General features: G+C 37.7%; 1 protein-coding gene and 1 long non-coding RNA gene across 12 annotated transcripts in view; one reads left to right on the top strand and one right to left on the bottom strand.

Moving 5' to 3' along the window:
* Positions 1–14573, top strand: part of LOC115645483 — a 49356-nt gene extending 34783 nt beyond the window's left edge. Inside the window, exon 3 of the long non-coding RNA XR_003998755.1 lies at positions 13728–14573. This is a non-coding gene — a long non-coding RNA (uncharacterized LOC115645483). The remainder of the gene's footprint in view (positions 1–13727) is intronic.
* PARD3 (par-3 family cell polarity regulator) overlaps positions 1–19037 on the bottom strand; it is a 648004-nt gene that overhangs the window by 176489 nt on the left and 452478 nt on the right. For all 11 annotated transcript variants that reach the window (XM_030550179.1, XM_030550184.1, XM_030550177.1 and 8 more), the window contains 2 exons: positions 12933–13160; positions 7219–7435 (listed from right to left, as the gene is read on the bottom strand). In XM_030550179.1, the coding sequence (XP_030406039.1) occupies positions 7219–7435; positions 12933–13160 (445 nt within the window). The remainder of the gene's footprint in view (positions 1–7218; positions 7436–12932; positions 13161–19037) is intronic.

The following is a 19037-nucleotide window of genomic DNA, read 5'->3' as shown; positions in this document are numbered from 1 at the left end:
TACTGGGAGAATATGTTATCAGCTACTATGGACTTGTCTTTGGTAACAGGTCAGACACCTATTTCTGTGTGTGTTAGAAACAGAAACCCTGATTCTACTCAAATTAAAAAAAATACACTATACCCACATCAGATTTACAAGTTCAAGATTTACTTTGGAAAAATCAAGTGGTAAGAATCCATAGAGCAAAACCACTGTTTACTGTCAGAATGACAAACTAGAAAGCCACATAAGATTATGTTAATCTCTCATTTTATATCCATCTTTCACAATTACACACCAGCACTTTTTGTATGTCATTTAAAAAGGGATAGCATTTTCTACTCACTTACTGTAACTGCATTCTTTAAATCACTGCCAGATTATGTGAGGTTGTTCAGTTAGCAAATGAGAAATTTGCTACATTAAACCACACACATATGCACCAATTACATCTCAGTCATAAATAACTATAACGCCTGATATTTTCAGAAGCAAGCAATGAAACACCATTATGTTAAAGTCTATTTTCCACAAAACAACCGATTATACTGCCAAGAGGGAGTGGAGAGAAGGAAAAGAGATGAGACTATGAAAATAAGGGAAGAGGAGAGTTGGAGGGGGTATTGTTTTCTTTGTCTAATAAGAACATAAATATTTTCATGCCAGGCTTTTCGTTAGCTTTATTAAACCTTCTCTCTTTATGTCCATATTTACTTTTAATTAGAAAGTAGGAATTGAAGAATAAGAAAATTCTCTAAATGAGAGTTATCAAAATAAAAGTTCTGGGTAATCTATATCAGGGTAACATTTGCTCTATGGCTGATTTCTTTTGCAGACTGATGCTTGTGTGTGTTCTCAGTAGTTAACAGGAATCTGAACCAGGATCAGAGCAATCTGGACAAGACGGAATCTAGACAAGCTGGTGGGTCATGAATAGGATTCCCCCAGCATAACGGAAGAGGATTGTGCCTCCTCTATCATAAATGGGAGAAATATAGTGCAACCCTTTCCCTGTGTAATTTAGTTAGGGTTCTACTAGATTCCTGACTGGTTTTGGACATGCTGATGGCAGCAATGCCCCATAATACATTTTTCTATCTGTGGCTGACTAGATGTGGACCTTGCTACAGTTATGCACAGTTTGCTACAACTAAGATGGATTACGGTAATGAGCTAGATATAGAGCAGCCTTTGTCAAGCTTCTGAAAATTCCAAATGGTTCAGAACAGACCAGTCAAACGTTTCGGTGGGGTAGGTGCCTGCGCACCATGCTCCCAACTGGATATTAATACTGCTTCAGGTGTAGTTCAAGGTACCAGTGATAACCTTCAAGGCCTGAAGTGTCCTGCTATGAGACATGAGCTCTCTGGTGCTTGTGCTGGAAACACAGCCTTTAGAGAGCAGGGACAGAAAGTGTTCTTGGCTGACAAATTCCAACCACTGGTACTTGCTTCCCCTTAATTGTTTACCAGAGGCTTGGTTTGGCAAGCTTTACCTCTTGCTACAAGGCATTATTATTCAGTGAGCCTTATTGCCTCTTTTTTAAGTTATTGGATGTTTTAGATCAGATCACTTTTTTTTTTTTAATCTCTACGAAGGTTGGGGTGCTTTCCAGTTATTTTGATTTGTGCGTGTTTCAATACTATTGTAGAGCATTAGGCACTTCTGCCATATATGTTCACCTTTAAAGGTCTGGCGATGGTTGGTAAAGATTGAAAAAAGAAAGAAAATATTAAGTTTGAAAATATGGAGGTTAATTATTAAATATTTGAAATGACTGAAATTTTAACTGAAACATTTATATAAGGACTTATTTAACCCTACACCTTCAGAAAATGCTCATTTCAAACTGGTCTTCAAACCTTTTGCAAGAAAAAATACTTATGATTTGCTTTTCGTCTCTTCTCAGATACCATGACAAGGAAAACTAAATGAAAAACATGATGTAGGCAGCTCAACCAGGAATCTATGCAACAGACAATAGTAATCTGTGTATGTTATTCTCCCAAAAGCCCAGTCAGAGGTCTCAGATGGCTAATGTGGTTGAAATGTGTAATTCAAAGCTACAAATAATATATTTATGAATCTGGACATGTTCAGTGCACTCTGGAAACGGCTGTGTAAAAAAGACAACACTATATCTGATTTCAGCTAAACAAGGTTTCAAACTAAATTATCTATTTCCTTTTGCAGAATGGGATGAAACAACACTGTAAGGCTCCCAGTAATCATTTTAAATGTAATTGTAGGATTAGATTCTAATGGTAATATGGGAATATTACATTTGCATTGGCTTTCCAATGTGAGAGTTTACCCATCTGTGCTCTACAATAGTCGAGAGATGAGATGAAGGCCTGGCATTGCATGGTCAGAGTTTTACTTATGTCCTTTAAATAGATGGTGCTCTCCCATTGACTTCAATGGACTAATCCACGTGCTTAAAGTTGTAAACGAGTATGCTCACTTGATTGGGGCCTTAGTTCGAACACAGGCAAGCATAATTAATCTATATCATAATATCCTTATCTACCCGTTTCATAGTTAAATAATATTCATTTCATGAACAGCTTCCAAAAAACAAATACTTTTTTGCATGTCACACACAGACGCCCACTTACCTTTTTTGGCCAGCTCCAAACCTGTTTTCATACCTATAAATGCTGATGCCTATTTACATTCAGACCATTTCTCTTATCATGCATTTGATTCAGGTTCCCTCTCCCCTTAATTTATATTTGCAACCAGATGTGATTGGAAACCGCGGCTTCACTGCTTCAAGAGCCGCTGAAGGCTGGAAAAATCAGCTTCTGTGTCCTAATGTGGAATGCTTTTATTTCATTTTTGCTAAATTGGCCTAGGTATAAGAACATTTTCATCTGTTCTCTTTACCAGCATCATGAAACCTGAAGATCTGTTCTCCTTTCCTGAGACTGAACAGTTGTCCCTGTCCACTTGCTAGGCCCAATCCTGCTACCATGAAAACCAATGGGCGCTTGGCCATCAACTCCCTTGGGAAAAGATGAGGCCCACAAATCATATTAAAGAACTCACCATGGTTTAAAAGGGAGTTACCCTGTTTGAGTTTGTACTAAGCCACCTTTTAAACTGTGATGCCACTGTATTACAGAACCATGCTCAAGATCCTGCCCAGGGAATCACGTTGAGCTGGATGTTAGTGTACCTGATCCTGACTAACACAGCTCACCACCTTTATGGAAACTACATTCAGTTTGATGCCCGTGGAGAAGCAGGGTCTTCTAAGTGGCTACATTTACTATGGCAAAAGTGCATGGGTGATACTATGGCCATAACTTGTAACACAGGAGCTAAGAACCATCTCAGTACTCATTGCTTTTGCACTCCAAGGGCAGAGCAAACATAGCCTATCTCACTTGCACAAATAAAAGCACACTGGACATTAGGGAGAAAATCCTTATGCAATTTTCCTTTTCCAGTCCTCTCCCCAGAAGTAATTGCACACAGCAGAAGCTAGTCACATTGCTAAATGTGTATTGGAGGTACTCAGATACCTCGGTGATGCACTTGTACAGAATAGAATAGTGTACAATCTTCTGGGCATTCCTAATAGTGAAACATAAATGCCAGCAAAACAACATCTGAATTTAGTAAAAACTATACTTCCGGCTTGTATACCAGACCCCAGAAGCTGATTCTTCAATATTTTGCATAAGTTACCACAGCAACAGAGGTCTTTTCACTGAACACAGTTCCAAGTGTATATTAGTATCCTGTATTTAAATATGAGCTTTGGTGTATAGGAATAATTTTGAACTGAATCACCTTTTCAATTGAACAAGTTACTTACACTATTCTCTCCCCCCGCTCCCCCCAAATATGTATAACATAGAAATGCACACGTTAGAATGAGTGATCATTAGAATACCCAGACCTGATCCTTCAAGCTCCCTGTGAACAGAACTCCTTTGAAATCAATGGGAATTCTGCATATGAAGGGGTTATGGAATTGGACGCTTAATTTCTAATCCTGATAGAGTCATTCTGAGTTGTACCAAATTTCTATTTCATAAAAGTGGCAAAATAATGTAAGTGTTTAAAAGGTTTATTTATTACTTCAAACTTACAGTAAGGATATTAAGGGGAATTTTTGGAAATAATGATTCTGTGCTGAAAAGGGAGACATGTAACCTATGGTCTCTAGTGGGAGTTTGCATCTTACACTACAATTTAATGAAGATCCCAGAACCAAATCCTGAGATTTTAATTGAGGGGAAGCAGACTTATTTTTGTGCATTATGTAGGCGCCAGTTTATGAGCTGTCAGTTTGCATATAGGCAATAAAAAGCCCCTTGGCTAAATACAGACACTGAAATAAAGTGTCAGTTACAGTAATTCCATCCCATAAGTGTTCTTGTCCATGCAATGTAATGAAGAAAGATTATCTTAAGATAAGTTAAGTGCACTGAAAAGAAGCAAAAGAAGAAGGGGAGGAAAGAGATGGAGAAATACTAAGAATTTTGTGAGGCACCAAAACACCTAACTATATTTTAATTATGGCTTAAATATTAAATGTTATTGGTATCATTTGTATCATTGTTATTGGTTTTCTATTTACCATATGTATGCTCTTTCACCAGTTACCAACTATCAACTGCATCAGATGTATAGAAAGACAATGCATGTAGCAGGCAGAAGTGGGGAGGGATAGCTCAGTGGTTTGAGCATTTGCCTGTTAAACCCAGGTTTGTGAGTTCAATCCTTGAGGAGGCCAGCTAGGGATCTGGGGCAAAATCAGTACTTGGTCCTGCTAGTGAAGGCAGGGGGCTGGACTCAATGACCTTGCAGGATCCCTTCCAGCTCTATGAGATAGGTATATGTCTCCATATATTAATAAAAAGTGGCAACTGTTACCTTACAAAATGCAACACATTTCATCACTCAGAAAATTATGGGGAATGAATTAACAAAGCAAATCTAAGCACTGCAAGAGTATGAGAGATAATTACTTAAATGAACACTAAAAGACAAGAGGATCATGATCCTTTTTCAAGAGCCAAATTACTGTTGTTTTCCAAATTAAAGATGTCCTGGTGAGATGCTTAATGTATATGACACAATCAAGTTGATTTTATATTTAGTTGTTGATGTCATATAAAAATTTCTATCAGAAAGTGTTCCCTCTTCTACAGCAATTTCCATTTGGAGACCTCCAAGTGAGGCAGAAACATAATATCTGTATGAATCTCTATATATTCTGCAAGTTACAACACATGAAAGGACCCCTGAGCTCACATGGAGCTCCACTACCTCGATGGTGAGTGCAGGTGGTCTATATGTTTTGCCTTGCAAGATTGAGCCACTAGCCTCAAAGAATCCCCATGAAGTGGATATTTGAACCATCATTTTACAGAGGAGTAAAACTCAAGAACTAAGCAAGAGGGTCTAAGTTGACCCATACCTTATAAAAATCCCTCATTTCAAGGGACATCAATCATTTTACTCCCCAAATTATATACATTACACACAAGGTTGTTACTGAAAGTGATTTAACATCAGAAATGAAGAATTACAAAACTGTGGCTGTAGAAAGAGTTACTGACACTAAAGAAACAAAGTTTCCTGCATGAATAATTTGTGTGTACTCCTCATTCTGATCCTTTATCACACGCTGTATACCAAACTTGGGCATTGGCAGATTGGGAGGTATGTGTTGTAGCACTGACTGATCTCAGCAGGAGTTGTGGATGCTTGGCACCTCTGAAAATCAGGACCAAGGTCATAGATGGAGTCTGTGGCAAAGTTGAGGACAGAACTCGGATTGCTTGATTTCCCACTTCTCATGCCTTAACTATAAAGCCTTACTTCCCTCTAAGATAAATATATGCAACTTCAAAACAACTTCGCTTTCTGTAAAAAAATGACAAGCTAACTAATCCTGCAGTATAATTCAGAGACACAAAACAACTGTCAAGCTATAGAGAAAACCTACCTTTAATGAATTCCTCATAGAATCAGAAATGTTACAGGTACTAAATTTTCACTGAGCTTAATTGAAGTGCTGTACCTTTTCATGGTGAATTATTATTAATGAACCATAAGAATGATACCAGTAACTCAACTTCTAATTACATAATGAATAATTTTGTTTTAAATAATGAACTTTTGCACACCCACAAAATGATAGGCACTACCTCTGTCATGGAACTTTATTTACCCTTGCTACCTAGATGAAAGGTTTTGCTTACTTTTTGCCTCGACCACTTATGGGAACTAAACTTACTAAACCCATACTTAAATCTGTCTCAGACTGTGATGAAATCTTCTTTGGACAACTGTCATATCTAGATGGAGACAGCAGGTAGGATCCTCACCTCTGCTCTGGTTCCTTTACAACAAGTGGAAGGACCAGAGTGGCATAAAGCAGCTCTCAAAACCTGAATTCCAGTTGGGAGAGAATTCTCTCAACATACAAACTGAAGTGGATCACCACCCTTGCTTTCTTCCAAGGATCCACTTGCAAGCCCTGGCGTAGGCAGTACCTTCATGCTGGAGGCAGCATGAGTGTGAAGCGCACAGCACTGTGGCACATAGAGCATCCTCAGACACGCCCACAAGTTTCTCTCAAGTTATGACTGGGACCACTCCTGCTCCCAGAAAGGCCCTTGATGAGGTCACAAAGGTGGCTTAATGATGCCTTAGCTGTCCCTCCCTCAGACTGAAAAATTCTTCACTGCCTCCTGAAGAAGCTTAGGCTCCATCCAGACTACCCACTGCATCGGTGGGTAGCGATCCATTTTTCGGGGATTGATATATCACGTCTCATCTAGACACGATATATCGATCCCCGAACACATTCCCGTCGACTCCAGAACTCCACCGGAGTGAGCGGCAGTAGCAGAGTGGACACGGAGAACCGCAGACGTCGATCCCATGCCGTGACGACCTGAGGTAAATTGATCTAAGATACTTCAACTTTAGCTACGCTATTCACATAGCTGAAGTTGAGTATCCTAGATCGATATCCCCCACTAGTGTAGACCAGCCCTTGGCATACAACCACAGAAGTACACAACATGGTGTTTTAAAGGTATGTTCAAATTCTTGGTAGCTGGGAGCTTGTAGTGAAATATATATTTGCAGAACGGCTAGGACAAAGAGGCCTTGTTCCCAACTGGGGCCTTTGAGCATTAGTAGAATACAAAATATGAAGTTCCATTTTTTTTACATTCCCATAATCTTTGATTGCATAGCACCTACCTGAACATGTCGCCTAAGCCTTTGAGCATTCCTTTCTTCGCCTTAATTTTATCCTTCTCTTTATCACGGTCTTTCTTCTTGTCCTTTCCAGCCTTTTTTCTGTCCCCTTTATCTTGGCTTCCATTTATCTGTCTCTCCAATGAGTGGGATGGCTGGTCACTTGCTGTGGACACAGATTCTCTGCCTGATCTTGAACTCTCCTCTGTGTCTTCCTCCACTGAAAGAGTAAGAAAAAATTATTTGCAGGACAGGAACAAATAAATAAAAGAGGCTTTTCAGCATATTGTGGAATATGTTTTGGAGCAAGACATGTGCATAACAACCAAGTAACCATGTGATATTATGCTGTTAACCCTTGATTACTTATTCTGCGGGTTCCACATCTATGTTCTCCATGACTCTTTTTACCCTGTAATTTCTACAGGGAAGAGAATGAGTGTGTATATTCTGTGAGGCACATAGAACATTGTGGAATAACAGTACTGATCAATAAACAGGGTTAGCCAATAGTGCTGCTAACTGGCTACTTGTGTTGGTGCTTAGATTCTATAGTGAGGAGAGCTTCCCCTGACCTGTGTAGCTCAAAAACTTGTACCTTCCACCAACAGAAGCTGGCCCAATAAAAGAAATTATTTAATCTACCTTGTCTCTCTCATATCCTGGGACTAACACGACTACCACACTGCAAAAAAAGTCATTTAGGAGAGTTGACCTTTAATACAAGCCTTTAGCCTTTTTTTCTTCAGCAACAAAATATCACAGTGAATTTGATGAAATAACTCATCTCCTTTAGCAGTTTATTTTTAAAAAGTTACAGTTTTACTCCTCAAAGAAGTTCCATTGTTTGAGGTAAAGACTCTAGAGGGGCAGGTTACGTCATCTGGAACAAGACCTTCTAAGTGTACATTATGAACTGTTTCAACCTGGACCCACAGAGAGACTATATATAATTTGGAACACATATTCCAGAAAGCCTGAAGAGAAAAAAGTGACAAAAAATATATAGCGGTAGCCATATTTCTAAATGATTCTCCACTCTAAAACTGGAAACGCTTCCAGCAGTTCAGTGAAAATGAAACTCACAAAGTTACAGACACATTTTTTGGCTCACCATCATCAGCTTCTGGAGTATCTGAGACATGCCTGAGCAGTTTATTATTCTTCTCTAGGACCAAAATCAATGGATTTAGCCATCTGACTCAGGCAATACTTGTCCAGTAAGCATTCTAGATCTCCTAGAATACCCCATCAATCCACCAGGCTTTGACAAATAAATTCTGAAGTAATATTTCAGGCCAGGCAAGTATGGGTATAGACATTTATTTCTAAACCATATTGATTATCATTTGAATCCCAAGCAACTGAAAGGTGAAAGATCTAACTGCCTCATGCTGTTAGCTCTTCTATTGTGGATGCCTGGAGTAAAGCAGCTAATCTACACTACAGCAGCTACAGCAACACAGCTGCAGCGCTGCAGCTGTGCCTCTATGGTCCTGTACTGTAGATGCATGTTACATGGACAGAAGGGGGTTTTCTATTGATGTAGGTAATCGACTTCTCCGAGAGGCGGTAGCAAGGGTCAATGAAAGAATTCTTCTATCAACCTAGCTGCAACTACAGTGGGGATTAGGTTGAGTTCACTACTTTGCACTGGGTGCAAATTTTTTCACAGCCCTGAGCAACATAGCTAGGTTGACTTAAGTTTTAGTGGTTGGCTGGGCCTGACAAATTTTCCATTGTAGATGCACTTCCAATATTCAGGCAATTGTAACTGAGAAGATAAGACTGAAACCTCTCAAATATGTCTACATTACTAGTATTAGTGCTTTTGAGGTCACTGTGTTTACTGCTACAACTGGAACATGGAGATGTATTTAATGATTACAAAAAGTTTAGATCGGGACACAGAGGACCACATTTAAAAACAGTCTCTATTTTGTGCATACCATTTAGCACCTAGAATCCATTGCTGGTGCAAACAACAACATTTAGACATTTAACTATCTGATTGTGCCTGTAAATGAATACAAGCAATACAAAATAAATTTAAAATCTGGTACATCTTGCAGTCACACATTTATTTACTTTACTTCGCTAGTATTTTAAAGATGAATGGATTTTGACCTATGGCTGTTCATATTCAAAATAATCACACACTAAATTAATCCTGAGACTTTATCAAGAGTACTGTATTATGTTGAGTTGCTAAACAACTTGTCATAACAATGAATCCCCCTTTACTATTTATTTTGCGCATTCTAGAGAGATAATATTGCTTCCTTTCCAATTGCTGTTCTGCAATAAATATTTTTCTATCAAGCTTCCCCAGTAGTTTGCCTGCAATTAACTTCTGAGCCTGCACCATAGCCTCTTCTACCTAATGAACTAGGATGCATTTTTCCCCTGTGACACACTAGAATAAGCAGATTTCCAGGTTTTTAAAAAGGCATGACATGAAGAAAGTTGTTTTCCTTTTGTGCAGCACAGTGATTTTACAATTACAATATACCTAATTACTAGTGTTTAGAACAGATGCAAATGTTGTCCAATTAAAATTCAAGTCCATGCTACAAATGAAATATCTAATTTTTGTTATGTTGCAGTAATGATGTTAGGTGGCTGGAAAATATACAAGAGATTTTTTTTCTCCCATTTAGGCCATTGAAGGCAAAAATTAACTTGGGATATGCTTTAAGCATCAATTCAGGCTGAAAACCAAAGTCATCCTTCACAAACCACACTGTATTAAAGAGAACTACAAAAAGGTATTGTGAATCTATTCCCCTAATTAGGCCATAAAATTGAAAAGATGCATATGAGAAATTGAAGCTATTTAATGTGAAGCTGTTTCATAACTGAGCTCCTAGACTGCTTATTGTGATATTTAATATGACTGTAGGTTCTAGCAATTAAGACTCAACAAAGATTAGAGAGCTTTGCCAATTTCTCCAGATTCAAACGACTTGTTCTCAGACAACACACCAGAGATCGAAATTTTGCTTCTAGTCAGCTATTCCAAGTATTATCATCTCATTATAGCCATTACAATCCATAAGTATCCTCCTCAAAACTCTTAAAATGTTTTCACAGAATCGGACATTTCCAGATGGTATTCATACTGTTTTTAACAGTTTGAATAACATATTGTTTCAGGGAGAGCAATTATATTTAAAAGGCGGTTCGGTCCTTTATCACATACAGTATCTCCATATTTTTAGAGCTCTTTCATGAGATGAGCAAATGTTAAAGAGTCCTTCACAAATGCAATCCAGTGCTATTGTTTTGCCAACCCAAAGGACGGGAAGGAAGAAACAGTCCTACTTCTAAAATATTTGGAAAAGAAACAGGAAAAATTTCAAGCAAGACAAATTAATACAACCTCAGGGGCAACAGCAAATTGACCACCAACATCTTGAATGGATTTTAGGAGATAAAGCAGCATTCTTAATTCTAAACAATTAGAAAATACTTAAATAACTAGTTTTTAAATCATATTTGAGTACCTGATTGCTAAATGAACCTATATCTATTCAGCACTGTCTAAACTTTGCCCAACTGAGGGTGTCATTTAGCAACTTCCATGGAACCTGAGGCCACAAACAATTTGCATAAAATGGAGCAGATTGCTGATACTCTCTGCTTTAACATGTATGCACAGCCCTCAGAGACAAAGGACCCAGTAAATGACATTGCTTCCACTCTATTCTAAGTGTAGTATGGCTGTCTAGGATTTGTAGATTTCACTGGCCACACCACGATTGTGAATATAAGGGAAGCCACAGTATAACTCCATGGTTTGAACTCACTATACTGCCATGGTACTACCAGTTTCTGTATCACTTATGAATACACAATATTTGTAACATAGGTGAAGCTCTACCAATTTGATATATTTTGTATGTTTTACACGGCACTAAGAATCAAAAGAGGAAGAGTATGCCCAGTCCTGTATAGATACACAAGAGGTAGAGGTGGCTTAAAGTGCCTTTTCTTATTGAGTCATTGTGTATGGATTGGGCCCAATGCTACATGAACATGAGAACACCCCATATCTATCAGTGCAAAGTCCTCAAATTGGGTGGGAAGAGGTAGGAGACATAGCCTTGCTTCTTCTCCACATCAGCCAGCAGGTCTGACCTTGTACAGGGTGAGTATGTGGGAGGGAAGCATCCACTGCACCCTCCAAAAGGTGGCCATGCATCTTCATACCACCCCTAATGAGAGCAAGTGAACCCTCAAAATGTTTTCTAGTAAACTGGCATGTTTACAGTCACTTGGAAAGTATTCAGTGATAACCCTTTCGTTATGACCTTTTTTATAGATTCCTTTTTTGATCAAATGAGGTTAAATCATTTGAAACTAATTCCCACTGAGCACGGGATATCTGATGTCTGACGACCGGAAATCACTGTCAGCTGGCTCACACAAAACAAAGTCTTTTAGAAAAAAACATGGTCTCATGTCCCAAAAGACCTTAGGCATGTACTTTGGAAGAATGATCAAGATCATTTTACACATTCCCTCATTCTTACTCACCTATTGGTTAACAGTAGATTGACAGCTAGCAGCCCAAGACTGGCATTTAGCCTTGCTGCTGCATGAAATTGCCAGACATGGTGGGGAAAGGATGCAGACTTAATTCTACCTGTAGCTGTTTTGAGAAATACTGACTCTGGCAAAATGACCTCAGTTTAAGTCATAGAATATTTTTAGGAACAGAGTAAGGAAAATGAGTGATCTTGTACATGAATATAACTGCAGGACCAAATTATTTAATTAAGCATAAACTTTCTCAAATTGAAAACAAATTAAAAAAAAATAAGGGCAGAAGGTGAAAGAAAGTTCACTTTCCAAACCCTTTTCGTTAGTATTTGGCCTAACAATTTTATTATTTCATTCTTCCCTAAACCTTCTTCATTCATAAACTTCTTCTAAATAGAATCAGGTTGATTTAAAAAAAATCTTCTGAAGGGTGATAAGCAAAAATAGTACAACAAGAAGGTTAAAATGTCAATAATTTTAATGCAACGCCCATTAGAATAATTTACCATTCATACTATTTGCATTCAGCATGGACTGTCATTTTACCAGCCCATTCTTACATAGTTCAATAATGATAAGGTTAGCTTTGAAGCGGTTCTTTTATGTTAGTGACACATTCTCCACATGTTGGGTCACACTTGAGGTTAAAGAACTGGAAATGTAAATTAATGCCCATTAGGGTGGGCAATAACTGATCATTAACTTCAGAATTTTATTAGATCTGCCAGTTTTACTCATTCTAATTAAAGAACAATAGTAATCTTTTTTCCCAACACATCATTAATGTACTCTTCCATATTGACATTTTTCAACTTGAATTCAACTTTTTTCTTTTTGGTTAAACTTTTTAATTTAACAAATTCAAATATAGTTTTATCGAAAATTTTCACACTAAACAATTAAAACAAACATGCTCATTTTAATCTCATTTTCTTGCTCTAGAAAGAAAAGTAACTTCAGAGTGTTACAATCTGTGAATACATATGCAGGACACAAGCATTTATAAAGCCTAATCTAACAATCTAGAGAAATCTAAATGATAATTTTAAGTCTTAAAATAAAATGTTTTGTTTTTTATTTGACCCCTTTTATAGTTATAATCTGTTTTTAATCCTTCTAAGATAATTAAAGAACAATAACATTCTTAACATACAGCAAAATAGGATACTTACAGGTCTCCATGCCTTCATCGTCATCATCTGCAACTGGTTTATCATATGATTTGTCAATTGCAGCTCTGAAGCTCTCATTGCAACCTCGTCCTCGGATTATCCGTGGGCGCGGACGATGGAAGGGAATGTCACCATTCAAAGTCACCTCAGCAACAGCCGTCTGTAGACTTTCTAATGAGCTGGATTTCTTCAGACCTAATGAAGGACCCACATCTCTTGTTGGGGAACCTAATGGTTAAAAAAAAAATGGTTAATCAGAATTAGTACAAAGGAATGCATGCTTGATCCTACACACTCATAGTGAAAGTCTGTGGGGATATACTTAACATTATTCCCATCATCTCTGTAATCTCTACAGATTACATGTTGGTTTGAAGAATGAATGAGTATGTCATGTCTTAGTCAATGACATCTTACACGTTCAGCATAACAGCTAGAGAAAATATCTTGCCTGCTAATTTCAAGTGGCTTTTTCAACTGAATTTTAAAGACTTGCATCAAAACATTACAGTACACTAACTTTATATTGAAATGCATCTGAATAATCTAAGTGAACCTGATGGGACAAATTCATATATTTGTTGAAAAGGTCTGAAGTAGGGATCCAGTTATTCAGGTAATACTCGACATCATCTGAAAAAGAACTTAAATTCTGGGACATAAATGTTTGAGGGTGGTGGTGGGATTCAGAACCATCTGAGACCATCTCCCATCAGTTAAACTTGAATCTTTTTAAAGGTGCAGATAAAAATGAATTATATGATAAAGGACTTTCTTTCCCACCTCTCTTTCCAGATTTCCTCCCCATGCTTGTGGTCCAGATGCCTGACCTTTTATAATGAGGCAACCACACCTATGATCCAAATCGTCTCACTTCTCACAAGGTGGCATCATAATGTTCAAAATAGCAGAGTCAGGCTGGAAGAGCTATCACTGAGACTTTTACCAAAGGAAACAGGGATAGGAAGAGGGATGAACAGGAACAAATTTTGTCAGAAGTTCAGAAGTTCCATCAGGAATATGTGGTAGTTTGGTCTACGTGGACAGAAGTGCAGGAGAATGGGGGAGAAATAATGAAATAGAATGGGAAGTCATCTGTGGTTACGTAGGGTTTGTTGTTATGGGTAGTCTAATACGTGAGATCTTGGGTCAGTCTCTAGTTTTATTATTTGAAGGTGGTGATGAAATAACAGTAAAAACCTCAAAAGGCTTGACTGATAGCTCATACATGGGGGTTCACAGAATCATCGTATCTACAGATGGAAGGCATATTGTACATTTATTGGTGTTCTGGCCCGCATACTTTTAAAAGTGCCACGTGATCACACTTCCAGTGCTTTGTTTGGGAGACCACTACACAGGCTAATAGCTCTTATTATCAGGAAGATGTTCCTTAACTTTTCTTACTTCCTCATACTAACTGCAAGGAAGTCCTCATTTTATGATATTAAAAAATTCCACTGCATCACTGGTGTTCACATTCTTCAAATTTTTTCAACTATTATCATATCCACATTTAGTTGTCAGTTTGCCAAGCTATATGTACGTAACTCTTTTCAACTTCATAAATAAAACAATGTAGTCCTCCACCTGCCAGCCCTTTTCACTGGTTTGCCCTTAACTTTCTCCCATTTTTTATTATCCTTCTGGGAATAAGATGCATGTAACTGAATATATTATTCTAATAATAATAATATAATACCTAACTTCTATACAGAGCTTTTTGTTAGCTGATCTCAAAGTGCTTTAAAAAAGGAAATCAGTAACTCCATTTTACAGAATGAGATAATGAGACACAGAGGGACAAAGTAACTTGCGCTCTGTCACTCAACTGGCCAGTGAAGAGCCAGAAATAGAATATAGCTCTCCTGAGTCCCAGTTCAGTGCTCTATCCACTAGGACACCTTGCCTCCCAAAAGCATGTATTATTCATACCAGAGCCATGAAGAATGATACTGTCATAAAGTGTTTATATTAGAAAGGTGCCCAGTAGGCCCCAACCTGGATTTGGGCCTCACTGTGCTAGGCAGCATTCAAAGAAAAGTAGACAACAGTCTAACCCATCTTCCTAGGACTATTATATGAAAGTAAATGTCTTAAATTTGAACTAAATATATTTAAATCTAAAACAGAAATTGCAAACCACTGACCCCAAGCATAAGCTAATGCAGCATTTCCCAACCAGCCTACCCTGGGGGTGTGCAAACGAGTGAGTGTGCAGAACAGTGACAATGCAAAATTCCCCCATACTACTCACTAATATGGCAGAGTTGAAGAGGGGTGGCAGTTGAGTTCATTTTTCTAACTGGAGACTTAGCTCTCAAAAGTCTGAGAAATAATGAGCTAAACTGAACAGTCTGAAACCAAGTGAACTCAAATAGCAGCTGCCAAAGCTTTTTTTCCCACAGCTGTGCTCCTGACTGCATGAACTTGCTGAAAAATCACTTCTTCCCCATGGCTGTGCAAACCCTGCAGAGTTTGATTCACACACAGGTCCACAAAAAACACTGCAGTTTGGACCTCAGGCACTGGGAACAAACAAGCCCCTACAGATTCACTTGGAAGTTTAAATTTGTTGAACTCCCACCTCCAAGAAGTACCCTTCCTTTCACAGACAACTGATATCTTTGGAGGGTTGGGGTTATGGGGATAGTTGGGGGCATGGAACAGCTGTTGGGGTGAGCAAGGAAGGCCAGCTGGGAACAGGGAGTTTGATGTCTTCCCAGCTGTACAAACAAACCTCACACCACATTCGCCAAACTTTTGTGAATATGGGCTGAAATTTGATAATATTCACACAGCTCTCACCTCTTTTCATCAGATAAATATTTCTGATCTAGTCATTATCCTAAAAACTTTTATACAGATTACTTTCTTGTATTATGTGTATGTGCACTTGTACACACCCACACCCTCTCTTCTACTGGTGCTTGCAGTATAACAAAAGTGATGAGCTGTTTACTTTTCAAGATTAAATTTTGTTAAAACCCATCCATGAGACAGAAAAATAAATGCCTGCCAAAATTCTGAAAGACAAGACAGCTATGAATAAACCTGCTGTTTGACAGATTCACTTTCACATACAAAGGGAGAAAGTTATCCTATTACCTACCAACTTACTGGGAGTTTCCTTACTGCAGAATGAAATCTGAAATACCTTTCTAAATGAAATGCTCTTATATCTTTTCCTAATTACTGAATGGCTATATACTCTTTTTGTAAACAGTAATTATAAAGTAAGCATTATGTGCCCATTTACGCTCATAAAGGACATTTTAAAAAATCCCATTTCCTGCTGCTCAATAAAGATCATTGTGAGAACAATATTTATGTAAGTCATGCTTTCCCAAAGGGAAAGCTAGATGGGATATGACCTAATGTTCCCAGAGTACTGTAAAACTAATAATGGATTGCAGAAATGGGAGGAATATTTATTGAACTTGGGTGGCCATCAACATAAATGTGGACAGGTTGCAGAAGCTGAAAAAGTCAAGTATTGCCACAGAAGTAATGTAAGTACTGTGATCATAAAGTTATTTATATGTTAATACAACACTATAATCTGTGGCCATTTCATAGCAAGGCAACTGTTTTGAAAACATATGGTTAAGTCTTCCTTTAAACTGAGCAGAGAAGATCAAGATCTGTGTGAACAGGATAATCATAAAGACAGTGGTTAGCCACAAGTCCTTGAGACACTTTGTAAACTTTTTTTTTAACAAGTTAATTTCAAAATCTATGAGACATCATAAATTTGCATTTTTCCACTATAGGGCTAATAGGAAAATATCAACTTTTTTCCATAGTTACAGTTTTGACAGTAATCACTAGAAATATTATATACTCAAAATCAATTTCTACTTCCTTTAAATTTAGTTTGAAGTCTTAATTTAAAGAAATACAGGATTTTCTTCCCTTGCTCCATATCGTGTGTGTGTGTTGTTATTTTAAAGTTTTAAGTTATCAGCATTTTCCTCACCAATATTTTTTCCTGACAAATGACTGTTGATGAAGCGAGCCATCTGTAACCAAGCAACACTCCCAATGAACACCATGCTCTGTGCACCCAATCCCTTTGCACTGTATATAAATGTTCATTCTTTCATCCAAGTGTCCCCCAAAATGCGACCCCACCAGCACTTTCTCTGGCACATACATCATTGTTCCTTAAAAGGCACATATTTGCACCCTTATGGCACCTAGGTGACCTCCCTCAGGAGTGCGGCATGCTTCTTCAGACTGCAAACACCCTTTCTTAGAGGGCTAGGCATCCTCATCCCCACGTAAACATATGCATGTCTTGTATAACCACTTATGCACATATGCGTGCAACCCATCTGCTCTTTGTCCCCCACTCTGACCACATATACACCACTCCTTCTCAGAGTGCACCAAAATAACCTTATGTGAGACATCCACACACATACCCCCATAGATCATTTTTCCGACCACACATCCTCACTTGGGACATGCACCTTTACACACCCCTCTAGCCAGCATAAACATGCATCTCAGGCCACCCATACTTCTGACAGTGCACATCACATGACCCTCCGCCCTTTGCTGATCCTTCTATTGTCCCCACATCATAGTAGCTAAGCATTATCTCATAGAACATACTCCCAACATTACCTCATAGCACATGTGTACTCCTGGAGACATATGATACACATGGCTCATATATACCTACTTGCTACCCCCTCCAAATGCCTTAGTTCTCCTATTCTACTGTGCTGAACTCCCCTGCTCAAACAACTACATCATACTTTCTCCCCCTTTGATATTATATTAAGTATTTATATAGTGTCGTAACTTTGCCTGATGATTTCCAAAGATAAAAATCATATGCCATCCCTGACTCAAAGGATGTATGATGTTTCCTTTATCACTGATTATTTTAAAAAGTCTGTAAAATTAATTTTTAATTGAATTTTATCTTCTAAATAATTTAGTGCACTTATTTTCTTTTAGAAAGCTGTTCTTGATCCTGTGGATGTTTAAATCAAAACTGGAATTATTGCTTTAAAAAAAATATATAGACAGTTGACTTCAGTTTCTATCCTCAATAAAACTATAAAAAATAAATTACCACTGGAGATTTAAAGTAATCCTGCTCTTTGATTAAAATAGTCTCAAATAGGTGTGTAGTATTTTATGCTAAATGGGGGGGAGGGGAAAAAGAGTATGCTACACAGTGGCAGATATTGATGATATAAAAACCTGCCCTGCTTCTTAACTGTAAACTTGTGCAAGTCCACAAAGTCTATTTTATTTTATTTTATTGGTCACACAAGAGCAGCGAGTCAATGAATTTATTTCCTAACAACCACTCTATTAAGTTCTGATAAACTAAAAATAGATTTTTTTCTATTTGTTTTTCCACACTAAAAGAGCAACATTTGGTTTAAAGAAAGAAATAACAAGCAATTATATCCACTACTGAAAATAAGGGGAAGTTTTTTGAAAGCTGATGATATTCACCATGAAAAAAACAAATACATGATTTAGATAAGCTCTGAAAGACATCTTTAGTATTACAACAAGGTGTATATAGAAATAAGAACCAACTACAGTTACTGTATGCTTAACGCTGGATAAATGAGCCATGCTCAATTGCCATTGAATATACTTCTAACCCTTGGAATTAACTGTAAACACTGCAAGGATAAGACAGTTCAAGTGAACTGAAGAAAGAAAAATAATTAAAAATCTATTATAGTACCTAGTGCTGGTGAGAACTTTACTTTCCATTTCGGTCAACACAATTAAACCCAATTTCACTTTTAACAGAGTTTGAGTTTATTTTTCTAAAGTAAATATGCTGAAGTTTTCCATTCTATATAGTTCATCAGAAGGTAGCTCGTTACATATATTAAACATTTGTCTTTTAAAACCTCATATAAAATTTCTCAGCCAAACTACTGTAAGTTGTTCATTTAATTACAGAATCTATCTTCAGCAATGGCAGAACACCACTGGTTATATACAGAATCTGGTTAACAGCATGGAAAAAGAATGGAATAAAATCAAAACACAATAAATTGTCTTCTTCCTTTTTCGAGCCACTGAGGCTGTAAATAAAATATTTATCTTGCTTAGCCCAGG

The sequence above is a fragment of the Gopherus evgoodei genome, chromosome 2, assembly GCF_007399415.2.
Source record: "Gopherus evgoodei ecotype Sinaloan lineage chromosome 2, rGopEvg1_v1.p, whole genome shotgun sequence".
Taxonomy (NCBI): domain Eukaryota; kingdom Metazoa; phylum Chordata; order Testudines; family Testudinidae; genus Gopherus; species Gopherus evgoodei.
The sequence above is the reverse complement of the archived record's forward strand: the minus strand, read 5'-3'. Positions and strand labels throughout refer to the sequence as shown.